The sequence below is a fragment of the Labeo rohita genome, chromosome 3 (assembly GCF_022985175.1).
Source record: "Labeo rohita strain BAU-BD-2019 chromosome 3, IGBB_LRoh.1.0, whole genome shotgun sequence".
NCBI classification, from domain to species: Eukaryota; Metazoa; Chordata; class Actinopteri; order Cypriniformes; family Cyprinidae; genus Labeo; species Labeo rohita.
This window is the reverse complement of record NC_066871.1, coordinates 47,531,797-47,550,576: the sequence shown is the minus strand read 5'-3', so window position 1 is coordinate 47,550,576 and position 18,780 is coordinate 47,531,797. Positions and strand designations below refer to the sequence as shown.

Below are 18,780 nucleotides of genomic sequence, written 5' to 3'. Positions count from 1 at the left end.
CACAGTGAAGAGCACATCACCTAGATGGCTGTCGCCACAAAACCACGGGAACTTTGGCCAGAGGAGAACTGGCCCCCCGACTGAGTCTGGTTTCTCCCAAGGTTTTTTTCTCCATTTGTCACCAATGGAGTTTTGGTTCCTTGCCGCTGTCGCCTTTGGCTTGCTTAGTTGGGGACACTTTCTCCTAACACAATATTGTATTGTATTTTATTGTTTTTGATTAACTACCTTTACCTGAAAATTGAGTGTTTACTTTTGCCTTTGGCATTGTTGATGTACTGTTTCCTATTTCATACTGTACAGCCGCCTTGTCACAATTCTGTATTGTTAAAGGCGCTATATAAATAAAGGTGACTTGACTTGACTTTCTAAAATAAAAGCAGGGATCAAAGTTAAGTGTTTGAGGGACCTCCTGTTTGGAGCAGTCATGGCCTACTTGTTTGAAAGTTGTACTCGTAACCACTCGCAGGTTTGAGTCTTGGTATCAGCAGGGATTGTAGGTGGGGAGTGAATGTGCAGCGAATACCACGCTTAAGTGGAACTTTTGAGCAAGGCCCTGAACCCAACTGATCCCCAGACGCTGCAGCAAAAATGGCGTGATTATTCCTTTCCTGTTTGCTGATGATACGTTCCACTGAGGATCTGCAACAGCTGATGAATCACTTCAGCAAGGCATAGCATGAGTTTGGGCTCAACATCAGCCTAAAGAAGATGCAAGTCATGGGACAATATGTAAATCCTCTTCTATCTCTGACTCCCTCTCTCCTTTACACTAAGGTATTTCAACCATGGCCAGATTGACAAAGACAGTGTAGACTAATGACAAGCTCTCAGAGTATACCAAGTTTCAGCAGGAATGCTAGTGGGAAATGGACATTTTTAAAATTTCAGTACTGACTGGCAGTGTTGGGGAAAGTTACTTTTAAAAGTAATGCATTACAATATTTTGTTAGGCTCTTAAAAAAAACTAAACAAATTATGTTAGTTACTTTTTATAAAAAGTAATGTGTTTCATTACTTTTGCATTACTTTTTTAATCTGGGTAAGGCTTGCTTTTTGTTTTTATTATTAAAATTTCTATTTTTGGCAAATGTAAGCCCACACCAAAAGGCTCAGTCTGAAAGAAATATTTACGTCTGTACTGTAGAACACAGAAAAAGAAAGTTTAACACTCTTCAGCAATAATAATACAATGTTAATTAAATGTTAGTCTTTCTTAATTATTATTATTTTTTGCTTATTATTATAGTTAAATCTGATTATCAAAGGTCAGCAGCAACGACACTGGATAATAAAATGGTATATTTGTATTATTTAATATATTTAATTATTGCAGATTATTTTACAGTTTCTATTTATTTTGAGGAATACTGAATCAGTTTTTTTGTTTGTTTGTTTTTGTGAGTGATCTGAATAAATGCATGTTCACACTTGTGACCCTGGACCACAAAACCTTAAGTCTTAAGTTGCTGGGGTTTATTTGTAGCAATAGCCAAAAATACATTGTATGGGTCAAAATAATTGTTTTTTCTTTTATGGCAAAAATCATTAGAAAATTGAGTAAAGATCATGTTCCATTAAGATATTTCATAAAATTCCTACTGTAAACGTATGAAAACTTTATTTTTGATTAGTAATATACATTAAGAACATTATTTGAAGAATTTTAAAGGTGATTTTCTCAATATTTTGCTTTTTTTGTACCCTCAGATTCCTGATTTTTAAATAGTTGTATCTCGTCTCTATATCGTCCTATCCTAATAAACAATACATCTATTAAAAAGCTTATTTATTCAGCTTTCATATTTAAAAAAATGACCCTTATGACTGGATTTATGATCCAGGGTCACATTTATTCTAGAACTAAAGTACTCCTGATTTCTGTCCACATGGGGACAGGAGAGCTTTCAATCAATAAATGGGAAAAAAGTAACTGGCATTACTTATTTGAAAAAGTAACTTAGATATTTTCTTGTAAACGAAAAGTAATGTGTTACTTTACTAGTTACTTTTAAAAAGTAATCTGATTAAGTATCTCACGTTACTTGTAATGCGTTTCCCCCAACACTGACCAAACCCAAATGTTGGTCACTTTGTATGCAGCCGAACTTATTTTATTTAAAGAACAAAGTCTGAATAAGAAATAATGTTGAAATTAGAATTGTATCTTGTTTCCCTCTATCAAAACAATTGCATAGAACATACCTGTTTGAGTCATAAATATTCTTTTTCCATAATCTGTGTGCCTGTAACTCAATAAATATTATCTTAATATAATTAAAATAATTATAAAATAAAATAACTTAAATAATTTTATAATCTTTATCTTTAGTGGCTTGAATGGTTTAATGCCAGAGTTATCGAGATCTCAGTGTAGCTCCAAATTTAGTCCAGACCACTGGGCTTCTGACTTCGGGGCCACGACTGAGGAAGGGGACGACTCTCACGGGCGTCTTCTCCTGATTTAACTACTGCAAGGCAGAGTGAGTGTGTTCTGTTTAACATTTCATGAAAAATTCAGTACGTACTGTGTTGGTAGCTTCTTGCTACTGGGTCAGATTATATCATTTCTTCAGTTATGGAGTGGGCAGATGTTAAGATAGATAAGATAATTAATTTTGGAACAACTAGAAGAGCATTTTAAGATCAGTAAACAGAAGCAGTAACACGATTAATAGTTGCTAAACACAATCGCAGTGCTGAAAGGTGTTCTCATTTTAACCTAAGGACAACAGAAAACTGAAGGGGTTAAACAGGGTTTTGGACAAAGGGAGTCCCTTATTAGGTATTTGATAATTACTAAAATAAAAATTGTCATTGAGAACTACTTGTGAACTGTGACCAATTCATAAAGAATAACTAATTAATTATCACAACAGTAACATTTATAAAATGAACAATTAGGTTCTTTGTGCAAACTAATTTATGAACACCACCACCATCACTGGTTGAAGTACTGGTTGAAATTGTGACTCTTACCAAAATATGAATGGATGTGTTCTCCGTTCATTTCAAACAAACAATAATATAATTTCTATAATTAGGATGTAATGCCAGCAATGATTGGATGCTCATAATTGGATTATTTCACTATTATGAACTGCATTTATTTCAGTGTTCAATGGCTGCATGGCTGTACAGTATGTCATATAAAATATGTTAAAAAAGTTTATTGTAATTACTTGCAAAATCCATCTTAACCCCTCAATAATAACTCAAGTCTTACCTTGTCAGTCCGCAGGAACTACTAGTGATCTGGCCCATTATTTTAAAGTGAAAAACATGTTAACCCTTCACTAATAACTCAGGTGTTACCTTGTCAGTCCGCATGAACTACTAGTGATCTGGCCCATTATTTTAAAGTGAAAAACATGTTAACCCTTCACTAATAACTCAGGTGTTACCTTGTCAGTCCGCATGAACTACTAGTGATCTGGCCCATTATTTTAAAGTGAAAAGCATGTTAACTCCTCACCAACATGTCTATATGCAATGTGATCTCATGATAATTCCTACATTTACATAAAATGTGGTTCTACAAAACGTACATTTACTTAAGTTTTTCCAGACACTAAAACATACAATACTGACGTATTTACTGACGTACAAACACTTATGTATTTTAGCATTTTAAGGTCTACAAAATGTTAAACAGGACTACACTTTAAACCATTAAAATAAATGACATTTCTGCAATCGTTTAACCATTCATGTAATATTAACTTTGTTTGCCGTGGTGGGACACAAAAGGCGTTTTCTCCGACTTGCTGTGACTAACAATAGAACCATAAAATACACCGAACACGCATCATAATCATAAAATGACACTATTTTATTTGTGCGCTGTAATCCAGATCTTCAGAATTCATACGATTGCGAGGAACAGGCCCAAATTCAAGCTTTTATACGACGATCGTAACATCTCCATCCCAAGCAGCGACCAGCAGCAGTTTTACGGCAGGAAAATCGAACGCTCATTGGCTCTTGCCAGCATTCGCCACAGATTAGGACATGCCGTGTTTCTGGTGAGATGTGTTCGAACGATGCGCAGGCGCCATCACGGAGAGGATCAGGAGGATAATATTTTCAGCCATCAGCAACCTAAATCCTGCTCTGTACCTCAAAGAAACCTACTGTATTCCGCCAGAGACGACTGCGGCTGCAAACGCATAGTCATTTGGATTACTTTTTGGTACGGCTGTTGACATTTTTGCAATGAATAAATGATTGCGATTGCACGTTTCCGTCTTTATTACTGTACAGAGAGAGTTATGGTTAACGTTAGGTTTACACTTAGGAGTGTGATTAGCGACTATAAAAAATATTTTTATGCTATATTGTTATCAAAATGAGAATTTTCCTTCATATTTTGGTCAGTTAACGTTACGTTTTATATATTACGTTTTAAATCACTTAGTAATATAATAAAAAAAAAGCCACAAGCAAGGTAAGACTTGAGTGATTAGTGAAGGGTTAACATGTTTTTCACTTTAAAATAATGGGCCAGATCACACTAGTAGTTCATGCGGACTGACAAGGTTATTATTGAGTTATTATTGAGGGGTTAAGATGGATTTTGCAAGTACTTTACAATAAACTTTTTTAACATATTTTATATGACATACTGTACAGCCATGCATTTCTTTGAAGCACTATACTGATATTCTAACAGACATTGTAATGTGGAAAATGTTTTGTACTTAACAAAATAAATGCAGTTAATGTCTTCATTACGGAAGTAAAAGAACATAATTATTTACTATCACACTAAAGAGAAACCTGCCCCAGAATACTATTTATACTAATACTAAAAAAAAAAATAATAATAAAAAAAAATTGAATATTGAAATAAATGCAGTTCATAATAGTGAAATAATCCAATCATGAGCATCCAATCATTGCCGGCATTACATCCTAATTAAAGAAATTATATTATTGTTTGTTTGAAATGAACGGAGAACACATCCATTCATATTTTGGTAAGAGTCACAATTTCAACCAGTACTTCAACCAGTGATGGTGGTGGTGTTCATAAATTAGTTTGCACAAAGAACCTAATTGTTAATTTTATAAATGTTACTGTTGTGATAATTAATTAGTTATTCTTTATGAATTGGTCACAGTTCACAAGTAGTTCTCAATGACAATTTTTATTTTAGTAATTATCAAATACCTAATAAGGGACTCCCTTTGTCCAAAATTAGCAATTACTAGTTAGTAATTACTACTTAGTTAATCTTGCTTCTATATTAGTTAATAGTATTAAGTTAAGTGTTAATGTAGAACTACCCATTACTTCCTGCATAGTTACTTGTTAACAATGGCCCATTATTCTAAAGTGTTACCGAATATTATATTATGCTATTGACCAGTCTAAGTGAGCTGAGTGAGAGGAGATGGGTGAGGGGAAGTGGATGGAAGGAATAGGTGGAAAGGGACTTTTCTCACATCTTCTCTCAGTGAGATGTGGAAACAAATGTCTGGATCTTAATACACTGTGTGTGTATTGTCCGTCTCAGAAGATCCAAGTGGCTGCGGTTCTGTAAACCTTACACAAGATTTTTGGGAATCTGGATGGACGCAAAACAATTGACACAGGCAATCAATGTGATGCGATGCTTGGCAGGATTAGATTGGGGAGCCTGTCGGCAATCCCTTAAAAGCATTTACTGTGCACTGATCAGAGCAACTATGGATTATGGATGTATGGCTTTGAGAATATGCTGTGGAGCAATGAGAACATCATCAAATAAAGCTGTGCACGTAGAAATGAGTGAGTTGCCACTAGAGTTACGAAAATTACAATTAAGGATGAGATATTGGGTTAGTGTTAAAGGACATTTAGGTGAACATCCAGTAAAAAGTGTATTGAGGGAATGTTGGCAATACGAGCAGGAAAAATTGATAAGCTTTGGCTGGATTGTAAACAAGGAAGCCCAGAGCATAGGAATCAATGACATTAGCATAGCACCTACAGTAAAGTGTCAGCCATTCCACCTTGGTTTTTTCACATGCCTCTAATCAATTTACAATTACACAGTAGGAAAAATAATAAAGAAATGAACAAGTTAGACAGCTCAGAAGTACAGGACCATATTGAAAAAAACATATCAAAGTGAAGTTCAAATATACACAGATGGATCAAAGGATCCGGGATCAGGGAGAACGGCAGCAGCAATTTATATTCCTCTCTTCAAAGTTGAAATATTAAAGAGATTACCAAACAACATATGTTTTTTTCATTAGAGTTAATAGCAATATCTCTGGCATTACAATTGATAGAGGAAGTACAGACAAAGAGAATGATCTGTACAGACTCATAGATAGTTTGATTAGTGGAACATCAATAGCTAGACAAGATATTGTATATGAAGTGTTACAAAGCTTGTTCAGGTTAAGACAAAGTGGACTAATAGTCACATTTTTGTGGATTCCATCACACATAGGAGTTAAAGGAAATGAGGAGGCAGATCAACTGGCTAAAATGGCTAAAAAGCTGGAAAAATTAGGAAAAGTTTTGGAAATAGGGAGGAAGATGCAGTGATCACTAGAATGCGTATAGGGCATTGTTTCTTAAATAAATCACTATATCGGAAAACATGAAAATGGAAAATGCAACAAGTGTGGACAGGATGAAAATATAGTAAATGTATTAATGGATTAAATAAGTTGGGGATAGACAAAATATCAGTGCAGGTGTTGTTAGGAGAAGGATCAAAACAAATAGAAATATTCCACAATTTATTTATTTTTCTGAAAGAGACTGGTCTGATTAATAGAATTTAATTGATGTTGATATAAGTGTGTACGTACACACATAAGTGAAAGAGTATAATCTATTTATTTTATTTTTCCTTCTCTGTCTTTCTCTTCCCTCATCCTTACTAAAGTAAGTAGATTAGCACTTTCAATCCAACCATCAAGTTTCATTGTTATACGGCAGGGGGCGCTATTACACATCTACTGAACAGAAGATCAAAAACACAAGAAAAGAAGAAGAGAAACATTAGACACTTTCACGTTTTTAACAGGATCATCATTCATAAAACTATCAAAACTGTAACGTTATGGAATAAAATGTGACTCATGAAGAGGTAATAATGACTGTCAATCTTTGAGGTGTTGATTGACTCATCTACGTTTTGATCATCACTCTGAATCCAAGTCATAGTCTTTTTTCAGCTTTGTGTTCAAAATGTTGTTTATTTATTTATTTATTATTGTTATTTATGAAACTTATCCATATTTAAGTGCTTATAAAAAAATAATGCATGAAGCTAGAATAAAATATTTTCGTTTATAAGCAGATACCCTGTTCTTTCTTTTGATGTTTTGTATGTTCAGAGATTCATAAACAAAATATGAACAAATTCATATCTAATAGGGACAAAGTAGTTTACTTAAAGCATGATGTAAAGTTCACTTAAAGAAAACTTGCAGTATAAATTTCATTTTAAAAGTCATTAAAAGTCATTTTAAATTATTTTCGTGTTATTATATAATCAAATATCTGCAGGCAGAAGAGGAAAAAAAAACATTAAAAATCTTACTGTTAATACACGTTTGACTGGTAGCATATAGTGAGGTTAAACAATAATAAAAGCCATTATGAATGAATATTTGTGCATGATGAAGAAGATTTTATTAACTAAAATATAAAGGAATCATACCCAAATTATTCTACCATTATAATCATGCATTATATAGTTCTATATGTTGCAAAATATCCTGTGTTACCTGGGGAGACCAACGGAATGTAAAAAGCTATACCGTTGTTATTGTACCCACTAAGAAATGAGATGGTCAAGCACAGTATGCCCTTATTTGGGAAGTTATGGTATAGGAAACATCTGTTTCCCTCTTAGTATCTAAAGACCCCCACCCTAGTGATTTAGGGTGACATGCTTGCTGTATATAACGCTGTGCCCAACCAGAGGAAAATTATTCTCTAATGAGGACTCGAACAATAAAGTTTTTTGGCATCGAGACAAGTCTCCAAAGTGAAAAGGGGAAACCACAACAATGACAATGTGAAATGTTTGCTGTACCAAAATGAACAGAAAAACCTTCATCATGGGCCGTTTGTCATGATTTTACACTGTATCCAGTGCTGATTTATTACTGTTTCATGAAGTTGTACAGTGTCATACTGAAGGCAAAACGTTACTCTCTTTAGTTTGTTCAGATGATGAGGTTTTATAGCACTATATATTTTAACGTTTTAAAGCAAGTTCATTTTAATACAATTTGTTAAAGTTTAACCTGAAGAAACCCTGATGTCTGTTTGGTTGTGTCCAAAATTGCTCACTCATTCACATATTTACTAATCCCCATATAATGTATGACAGTTGAGTGCACTTTATCAGAAATGAGTGAATGAAATAAAACATCTCCATCACATATATGTACTTTTATCTTACATGTACCTTATTTGTTTCTGAACAGACAGCAGATTGCTGGAGCTCAAACAGTGAAAATGGCTTCGCTATCTGAAGATGATTTTTCTTGTCCCGTGTGTCGTGACGTCTTCAAGGATCCTGTTGTTTTATCATGCAGTCACAGTGTCTGTAAAGAGTGTCTTCAACAGTTCTGGAGAATCAAGGAAACTCAGGAGTGTCCTGTCTGCAGGAGTAGGTCCTCAGAACATCGCCCTACATGTAATCTCGTGTTAAAAAACTTGTGTGAGTCGTTCCTGAAGCAAATAAAGGAGAGGCGTTTATCAGGATCTGAGGAGATCTGCAGTTTACACAGTGAGGAACTCAAACTCTTCTGTCTGGAGGACAAACAGCCGCTGTGTTTAGTGTGTAGAGATTCAGAACAACACGACAATCACAAATTCAGACCCATCAGTGAAGCGGTTTCATCATATAAGGTAAGACAAATTATTTTTTTTTTTTTTTTTAACTTCCTGCTGTTGAAAAGTCCTATTTAAGTGTTGATTTGATTGAACGGGACTGCAGTGATCTGAACCCCATTATAAATACAGTTTGACAGATTTGGAAATTAGTAACTATGGGGGCAAACACTTTTTTTTTTTTTTTTTTTTTTCAAAAGTAACATTGGCATTTTAAAACTGCTTTGTGTTCACTCAGGTTGCCTTTGTTTTATGTCAGGTTTTAATTTCTGAATAAATTTAGCATGAGATGTGCATGTGTCCCGGACCACCCATAAGCATTAAGGGACCCCCCATAACACCCAAAAAAAAATATACTTGGGGCGTCCCCTGGATTTTCAATAAAAATATAATACTTCAAACATAAGAAATATTGAAAATGAAATGAAAAGATTCAATGGCTGTATTAAATTTAGACCTGCTCACGTCAAATCGTAATTTATTTTTAAGCGTTTTTACAGCGTTGCGCATTATAACCAATCACACACGACTCTGTTGAGTTTAGAATGCAGTGGCCAATCAGAGGCGTTCAGAACAGTCACTGCTGAAACCTGGACTTTTGTTCAGATTGAACTCGAGAATCCCCTCATCATAAGCAACATTATCATTGCTCATTGATTATAAAGGAGTTATGAGTGTTTAAACACTCGCTAGACTGACTGTGCTCATTTAGAGTGCCTTCTTTTACTGCGTGATTCAGTCTAATAAAATGCATTTTTCCAAAATTCAGGATATTGGGCAGAAAATGTATATTTATATAATTTCATATAGTTAATCAATATCACACGAAAAGTGCCTTTTTTGCAAAAAAAAAAAAAAAAAAAATGTGATATTGATTTTATGCAACAGTTTAATAAACTAAGTTAATATTAAGAGACTTTCCAAACACAGTCACTGCACTGTTTTGCGTCTCTAAACAACATGACGGTGTTTCGTTCCTGAATGAATTAACCGTTTAAATGATTCGGTTCAATCGCAACGACTCACTTATTAACTGTGACTTACTGACACTTACTGGTGGTTGTAATTCCACATTTAAAGTACCTTTTAATTTTTTTTAAAATAATTTTTAAATATCAGCATTCAACGTTTTAGGATTAAAGTATTAAAACAGTTTTCATACATTTGTAACTGCAGGTTAAATGTATTCATGTCCTGCATTAAACAGTGGGTAAATACATATAAATGCCAATTCAGATGCAGCGTTTGTGTTTCCTCTATATTGAAAAGATGAATTTTGTTGATAATGATTTTATTTGTGTGATAACAGACTAACATGTCTTATTATTCTAAGTGACTTTATTGATTAAATATAAGAATTTGACCCAAAAGATAATAAAAGATAATGCACACTTTCAGAAAAAAAGAATGGCTTTATAAAGGTTAAAAATGCCCACAAAAGGTAAAAATCACTTTGAACTTGTTTGAAAATACTAATTTCCTTGGCTAGATATTTAATTATTCTTTGCTTAGTGATTGTTTGGTACACCTAATTCACTGATCATCTTAAAATAAGATTTTATCTTAGAATTGGGTTTGGTCCATACCTGTCAAGTTTTGGATTTGAAAATAAGGGAATTTTCCGACGCCCGCCGCGAGCAGTCCCACCACCCCAACCAAGCTCCAGTATCCCTTACATTTTAAGACAGGTGACAAGAAAGCTAAAATCACCACTTGTCAACCACTTATAAATTACAATGGGCTTTATGCACAGCTGCACTACTTCCTGAACTTCAGGCAGCTTCTTTGTTTCCTGTCTGCCATTATTGGACAAACTGATTAATCCAGGTGATCAGTTTGTCCAATAATGGCAGACAGGAAACAAAGGAGCTGGCTGAAGTTCAGGAAATAGTGCAGCTGTGCATAAAGCCAATGATAGGCCTACCTTTGTTGACATTGACATGCTGTGAACATTCATAGCCTAAATGAAAACACAAAAGGGTATATATGAAGAACATTTATTTAAAGGCTTATTTGCATATTTTCTGTTCATTTAACATTGCTTGTCTTTACATTTACATTTCATTTTCATTCCACATTCTTTTCACATTCACACACTCATTCATTTCATATTGCTTTTTTGTACAGTTTTTCTTTTCATTTCACATAAGAGATAGAAAATTACTCTTACAAAAAAACTTACTCTTAAAAACTTACTCTCTAAAAAATTACTCTTGTCTGTTTTTTCTTCTTTTTTCCCGCGTCGTCACTCATCATCTGACCTCACTAACCTCGCGACAACTGCCACCTACAGTACCTGTAGTAGGCTACTGCAAGTGGCAGATATCGCGAGGCTAGTGAGGGGTATAACTGCAATGGGGTGGGCGCTCCAAAATAGGGCATGGCTTCCTCCCTTTGACAGACAGGCACATGACACGCATGCGCAATTCCCCCCCTCCAATCCACTTCAACGCAATCTCCGCCCCACAGCTGATTCTAAAGATTTTATTGGTTGTGTCAATTACAGTGTTGATTTCCTACACTATGCTACACAAATGCTAACCCCTAAACCTACCCCACACCTGACCCTAACCTTAACCAGTGAAACTGACTGCACAGCGGGATTGGCGTTGCGTAGCGTGGCAGATAAACAGTTAATAAGATTATGCGTTATGAGATTGTCGGGTCGTTGTAACTCCCCAACCGGACCTCACCGGAAAATTGGACCTTTTTTATTACATTTAGCATCACTACCCACTCCTACCCTGCGAATTCCAAGCCCCGGGACGCCCCTGTTGCTTAAAACAAAGCGATAGAGTAAAGCCTTTCCCCTGCGCTTCACTGGGACGGCTCACGTGAGAGCTTGTGGGTAATTCCCGTTTATATAATTAACCACTGTCCACGAGCTTTGGGGCTTTTCTCTCGCTGAGCATATTTATTTATATAGCATAGTTTATTATATTTCAGATAAACTACAAACAATGTTTAATTTATAAAGTTTAGTTTTGAAATGTAAGTCAATAACAATAGGCTGAAGCTAGAGCCAATGGGGAAAGTCTTTGCGAGACGAGACCCCGCCCCGTTTTGGAGGTTTTGCCCAGTTTTGGAGTTCCCGCCCCATTTTGGAGATCTCCGGTCTGCAGTTATATGTACTTGGTGCTAGTGACAGAGCTCAGAGCACAGGGCGGTTTTTTTTTTATAACGCAGGTTAAAATACGGGAGATTTACGGGAAAATACTAATACGGGAGGACGGCGGGAAAGAAGGGTAAATTACGGGACTTTCCCGGCCAAAACGGGATACTTGACAGGTATGGTTTGGTCTGATTAGGTGGACCCCAAGAGCTTTGACACAATTCAAACACTGGTTTAATGTATTTCTTTTCAATTCTAGGAGGAACTCAATACAGCATTGAACTCATTACAGGAAAAACTAAAACACAAAGAAGAAATGAAAGGAAAGTTTGAGAGAACAGTTCAACACATCAAGGTGAGGAAACAAAATTGAGAGTCATTTTTATTACAGCTGTAGGATCACTATACACAGTTATGGTCTGATATATTTAATATAACAGACTCCAGTTGATTATTTTTGCAAATGAGGAGCAGCAGCCTGCTTCTGGATCCATTATATGTCTGTATCTGATTGTGTTGATGTGTGTTGAAGGAGATGATTGAAGTGAATGTGGTTTGATTTCAGTCTCAAGCTGAGCACACAGAGCGTCAGATTAAACAGCAGTTTGAGAGGCTTCATCAGTTTCTCAGAAATGAAGAAAAAGCTACAATCACTGCACTGAAGGAGGAAGAGGAGCAGAAGAAGCAGATGATGGAGGAGAAGCTGGAGGAGATCAACAGACACATCTCAGCTCTTTCACACACAATCAAAGACACGGAGGAGATGATGAAAGCCAGTGATGTCTGCTTTCTAAAGGTCTGATTTCAGATCATTGATTGATTGATGATGATTGATTGAGTTGTTGATGATCAATGGTGTGTTTGTTCTGCAGGAGTTTCCAGTCTCAATGGAAAGGTGAGTGATCTGCTGGTGTCTCTGGTCTCTCTGCTTCTGATCCAAAGCCACTGCAGTTCTGACTCCTGAATGTTCTTCCAGAGTCCAGATCTCACAGCCGGATCCACAGACGCCTTCTGGAGCTTTGATTCATGTGCCACGTTACTTGGGCAACCTGCCGTTCAGAGTTTGGAAGAAGATGCAAGACATCGTCAAGAACAGTGAGTCTGACTGCAGAACATCTGAGCTCAAACTCACATACAGATGGGTGGAGAGTTATATATTTCAGCATTATGTGTGAAGAACCAGATGATCTACTGCATCAAAATCAGCAGGTTCCTTTTTAGAAATAATAATCCCAGAATTCAGTCTGTTGACTTTAATTTATATATATATATATATATATATATATATATCATTGTATATTTTTATATTTTATCATTTTTATTATATATATCTATACATAATTGTATTAGTTTTAGTTTTATTCATTTTAATACATTTTAATACTTCAGGTGAATTGATTTTATTTTGGATAGTTGCTTTTTTTTCTAATTTTCATATAATTATATTAGATATTATTTTCATCATATTTCATTCATTCATATTTATAATTTATTAAGCTTTCTTTTAATTACTGAATAATTAAATAAACAACTGAATAATTTTAGTGGTTTTTGTTAATACCAGCAAGCTTATTATTATTATTATTTCATTGCAATTTAGTCTGTTTATTTAGGCAGCATTCAGTAAAGAGCTAAAGAGTAAAGAGAAAATTATATAGATATACTAATTAATTTCTTCTGCATTATTATATTGTTTGTCTCATTTGAATATGAAAACACTGTAAAGTTCTGTAAAAAGGAAAGATTTTACATTAAAACAGCTTCTCACTATAATTTAGTAGAATTGACCATGTAAATTAAATAAATATTTCTTCAGTAACACACAAAGAAAGACTGACAGTGATGAAAGGAAAATGTCTGATCAACAGGGCGAGTGTCATAATTCATAATCATTTGTGTTTGGTTCACTCTTGATCATTATATGAACATCAGAATAACAGCATCTGTTGATTGTGTCTCATCAGCTCCTGTGATTCTGGATCCAAACACTGCAAGTCCATATCTCACCGTGTCTGATGATCTGACCAGTGTGAGATACAGCGGCTGTCGATATGTTCCTGATAATCCAGAGAGATTTGACATGTGCCTCTGTGTTCTGGGTTCAGAGGGTTTTAACTCAGGAACACACTGCTGGGATGTGGAGGTTAAACAGAGTATATACTGGAGTCTTGGAGTAACTACAGCATCAAACCAGAGGAAGAAGTTTGATCCCTTTAAGGATTGTGTCTGGGGTTTGGAGTATGATGATGAAGATGAACTGTCTGAATCATTTGGTTTTCTTGTTAAACAGAAGCTTGATCGTGTGAGAGTGAATCTGGACTATGACGGAGGAACAGTGTCATTCTCTGATCCTTTAACTAACACACATCTACACACATTCACAACCACCTTCACTCACACACTCTTTCCATACTTCTGGTGTTATAATGATTATTCTTCCACTCTTAGGATCTTAGCAGTCAATAGTCAGTAATCATTTCTCCTGTAAATCTGAATCTTCCTGCTTTTATCTTTCATCGTATTTCAATATTTAATCCAGATCACACAAGAGACTGTTGATCTGAATATCAGGCTTTAATTACATTATTATTTCTTTAATACAACAGGTCAATAAACAAGACGTTTTCTTTTTTTATTTATTTGATTTAAGTTTTCATTTTATTTGTCTAACTTACGAAATTAGACCAACTGGAGATTTATTTAAACAGTAAAATTTTGTTGTGTCTCTACACTGTAAAGTTAAAGTTCATTCAGCTTAAAAAAAATGTTTAGTCAACTTGATGCGTCTCTATGTTTATAGGTCTTACTGTTATTGTTATTTGTATGATTGTGTACAGCAGATGAATGATTGAAACACTTCACATATGCAGTGGAGTGATACGGTTTCTCTCCAGTGTGAATCCTCTCGTGCAGTTTTGTACAGGCCACTAAAGTAAAAGTCTTTTCACACTCAAAGCACATGTACTTTCCCACACTAGCATGTATTTTCTGATGTACTTTCAAATTTTAAAGATGGAACAAAATATTACCACACAAATAGCATGAATGTGGCTTCTCATAGAATAAACTGTCAAGTGTCTCTTCAGAACTGAATCCAATAAAAAACTGATGTGTGCTGCTTCTCTTCAGTGTGAATGTTTCTGTTTCTTAAGGTTTGCTAATTGTGTGTAACTTCTGAAATTGATCACAAGCGAATGTAAAACTCTTTCCACACTGAGTGCTGGTGAAAGATTTCTTTGCTCTTCTTTTTTTTAAATCTGTCTGTTTGGTTTGAGAGCGACTCAAAGGTTCTTCTCCAGTCTTGACGTGTTTTTTTATTTGATTCTTCTCTTTTTCTTTATTCAACTCCGAAATAAAAGTAAAAATAGTGAAGTGTGAACATAAAAGTGAACCCTGATGTAACAGTGCAGGGCTACACACACTAACATTTGAGAGCAGTGTCACTAAGTTCTACAGATGTGTGTTGGTTACTTTACTTTGGTAATTTACAAGGCCATAGTTGAGAGCATCCAACGCTATATACTTTAAAGCCATGTTGGGAAAAAGAGAGGAGGAAAACTAAAAGTTTTGGATAGGCAGTGATACAGAAAGCAACAGAACTTCAAGTTAATCAATTAAATGTTAGTCCAACTGTTCTATTACCAGTAATAAAACCTTGGTTACATTCAGATGCTACAGTAGATTTTACATTGTTAGAAAAGAAGAACAAAGGTAAGGAATGTAATTTATATAATGAGCAGACACATATTAATGAGTACTACAGTTATGTTCAGATCTACACAGATGCTTCAAGGAGTTTAGACAATAAGCTAGGAGAAGCGTTTACTGTTCCAGAGTTTCATTTACCAGTAAGGAAAAGGATCAGTGATGAGCTATCTGAGGGGAAATGGTTGCATTATTATTAGCAATACAGTGGATAGAGGAGATAAGACCTGTGAAGTCTGTTATTTGTTCAGACTCATGTTCATCATTGGCTAGTTTACAATACAATCACCCGGAAAGTAGACCAGATATTTAGACCAGACCAGTACAGACTTCAAATGATGGGGATTACAGTGGTGTTTTTGTGGGTGCCTGGATATATTGGTATCCAAGGAAATTAAACTGCAGAAAAAAAGCAAAAGAAACGGTTAAAAATGGCATTAACTTAATTGTTAATTTAAGCATAAAACCAAGAGTATTATCATGAAGGAAACATGGCAAAAACAATTGGATAAGGGAAAAAAGGTAGATGGTTTTATAGTATTCAAAGGAAAAACTTACTTTTTTAAATCTGGGCAGGGCTTACTTCTTTGTTTTTAATATAAAAAATTCTAATGTAAAAGCCCTTTTACACCAAAAGTGAAATGAATTCACCTCAGGGTGAAAGATTACATTTATGCAGGAGATCACTCTTCAGCTATAAAAAAAAAAAAAAAAAAGAAGCACAAATGTTAGTTTATCTAAAGTAATTTTTGCTTATTACTATGGTTGAATTGAATCATCGAAGGTCAGCAGCAAAGACACTGGTTAATGAAATGGGATTAAATACATCAAGGATATTTATTTTATTTAACATATTTAATTATTGTAGGGTTGTGTCATATTATGAGTTTGCGTTTCACTGTTTTTACTCATTTTGAGGAATACCGAATCTGTTTTTTTGTGAGTGAGATGAATTAATGCATGTTCACATTTAGTCTAGAATACAGTAACATCATGTTTACTCACAGTTCCCTGACAGGAGACAGGAGACCCCAATCAATAAATGGGGAAATAGTAACTGGTGTTACTTATTTGTAAAAGTAACTCAAATATTTTGTTAGAAATTCAAAAGTAATGCGTTACTTTACTAGTTACTTGAAAAAAAGTTATATTATTGCTTAACCTGCATTACTTGTAATGCATTACCCCCAACACTGTTTATCATCAGCTTTTTTTCTTTTTTTTTAAAAAAAAGAAAATGTAACACCCAATGGTCACACATACCTCCTCCATTTCACTCTTTAGATGCACTTTTGAAATATCTAGCCATGCACACAGTTTTACATGCTTATTTCTGGAGACTTTTTCAGATCTAAGGTGTGAAAGACCAGTGCTGAAACGGGGGTTTCATGACAATTTAATTTGTATGAATTGCCTGGTACGGTATCTCTTAGTGTGAATTGTCATGAGATGATTCAATCCTCATTTAAATATCCATATTGGGAGGAGCTGAAAGGTTTTTACCCAGCATGACTTAACATGTGTTTCTTCAGGTTTGTTTTGCGTGTGAAAGTCTTTCCACACTGAGAGCAGCTGAAAGGCTTTTTCCCAGCATGAATTAACATGTGATTCCTCAGGATTCCTTTACATATGAAACTCTTTCCACATTGAGTGCAGGTAAAAGGCTTTATTCCAGCATGAATTAACATGTGATTCTTAAGGCTTGTTTTACAAGTGAAAGTGTTTCTACACTTAGAGCAGGTAAAAGGCTTTTCTGAAGTGTGAGTTAGCAAATGATCTTTAACTTGACTCTTTTTTGTAAAACTTTTTTTCACACTGAGAGCAGCTGAAAGGCTTTTCCCCACTATGAATTCTCATGTGATTCATAAGACTTCCTTTCTGTTTGAATCTCTTTCCACACTAAGAGCAGCTGAAAGGCCTTTTGACGTCTGTTAATTGAATGCTGCAAGTCGCTGATTTTTCTTCATCTTTCTGATCCTGATGTTTCTCCTCCACCTCATTCAGATCTTGTCTTTCTTTCACTTTCTTCAGGCCTAAAAAAAACATTAGAAAACATTAAAGTGATGAAAATTAATTCATTAACATTGGTGTACAGACAAAACTGTTGTCAAAACTGTCCCTATTCACACAGATCCATGAAAATGAATAAAACGCTGCATTATGCTGACAGGCCAGTAGTTGGCGATGTCAGTTTGTAAAGAAACACTACACATCTATAAACTGAACATAACACAAATGTGCATGATGTCACTGCTGTCTACAGGGAATCTGCAGGTATCAGCACTCCAATTGTAATACTTTTAAAGGGGTCATGACCTGCATTTATTATCATTATTATTTACAATGTTTCGTGCACCTATAATGTTTTTACATAGAAATAAATGATGATTTTATGATTAATGATTTGAACGCTCTGTTTGAAGGAGCGTGTGTTATATGTCTCATATACAGTCAGTTTTACTGCTTCAGTTAGTTTTGATATTAGACCTATATTATAGAACAAATCTGTTAATAGGCTACACAAAATTATAATGGAGAACACGACTGTAAAGATATGCTTCAGCACGTACGGAACCTGTGATACTTTTTCAAATGAACAGTATTAATTCCAAATAGAAATATTTTCTAAAAATAGAAGTCTTTTCTATCACTTTTCATTCATTTAACACATCCTTTCTTAATATAAGTAATAATTTATTTAAAATTTACTGACCCAAAACTTTTGAATAGTAGTGTATGTTGTAGCACAAGATTTTCATTTTGAATAAAGACTGTTCTTTTTAACTTTTTTTTTTTATTTATCAAAGAATCATGTTAAATCATGTCTTGATGAGCCTAAGAAACGTCTTTAAAAAAACTTTTCCCAACTGTTCCCAAACTTTTGAACGGCAGTGTATACTGTAAAAAAATGTTCTCTCAGGTAACCAAAAACATACATCATTTAGCTACATCAAGGGTCAAATCAAACATAAATAGCACATTAATGTTAAAAGTTACACACTTTTTGTTTGTATGCTGTACAGGTCTGGTACAAAGAATGTTTTTGCCCAGGTGGCCAAAATGTCAGAGAAATGTTTTGCTCAGCAACAACAAAAATTAGAGGGAACAC

General features: G+C 34.8%; 2 protein-coding genes across 3 annotated transcripts in view; one reads left to right on the top strand and one right to left on the bottom strand.

Annotated features, from left to right (window-relative positions):
- Positions 1-6,976: 6,976 nt before the first annotated feature.
- LOC127161255 (E3 ubiquitin-protein ligase TRIM35) lies at positions 6,977-14,555 on the top strand. 2 transcript variants are annotated; one of them, XM_051103893.1, is made up of 7 exons: positions 6,977-7,094; positions 8,446-8,872; positions 12,226-12,321; positions 12,532-12,762; positions 12,839-12,861; positions 12,943-13,061; positions 13,931-14,555. In XM_051103893.1, exons 1-7 carry the CDS (start codon positions 7,087-7,089, stop codon positions 14,437-14,439), a joined length of 1,413 nt encoding a protein of 470 aa, XP_050959850.1. In that variant the 5' UTR covers positions 6,977-7,086; the 3' UTR covers positions 14,440-14,555. The 2 variants fall into 2 exon arrangements, with proteins under 2 accessions (XP_050959850.1, XP_050959861.1); XM_051103904.1 differs by having other exon boundaries at positions 7,003-7,164.
- Positions 14,556-17,307: 2,752 nt separating this feature from the next.
- Positions 17,308-18,780, bottom strand: part of LOC127161310 (gastrula zinc finger protein XlCGF57.1-like) — a 243,173-nt gene continuing 241,700 nt past the window's right edge. The window contains exon 3 of the mRNA XM_051104005.1: positions 17,308-17,666. Coding sequence (XP_050959962.1) covers positions 17,571-17,666 — 96 coding nt within the window. The 3' untranslated portion in view covers positions 17,308-17,570. The remainder of the gene's footprint in view (positions 17,667-18,780) is intronic.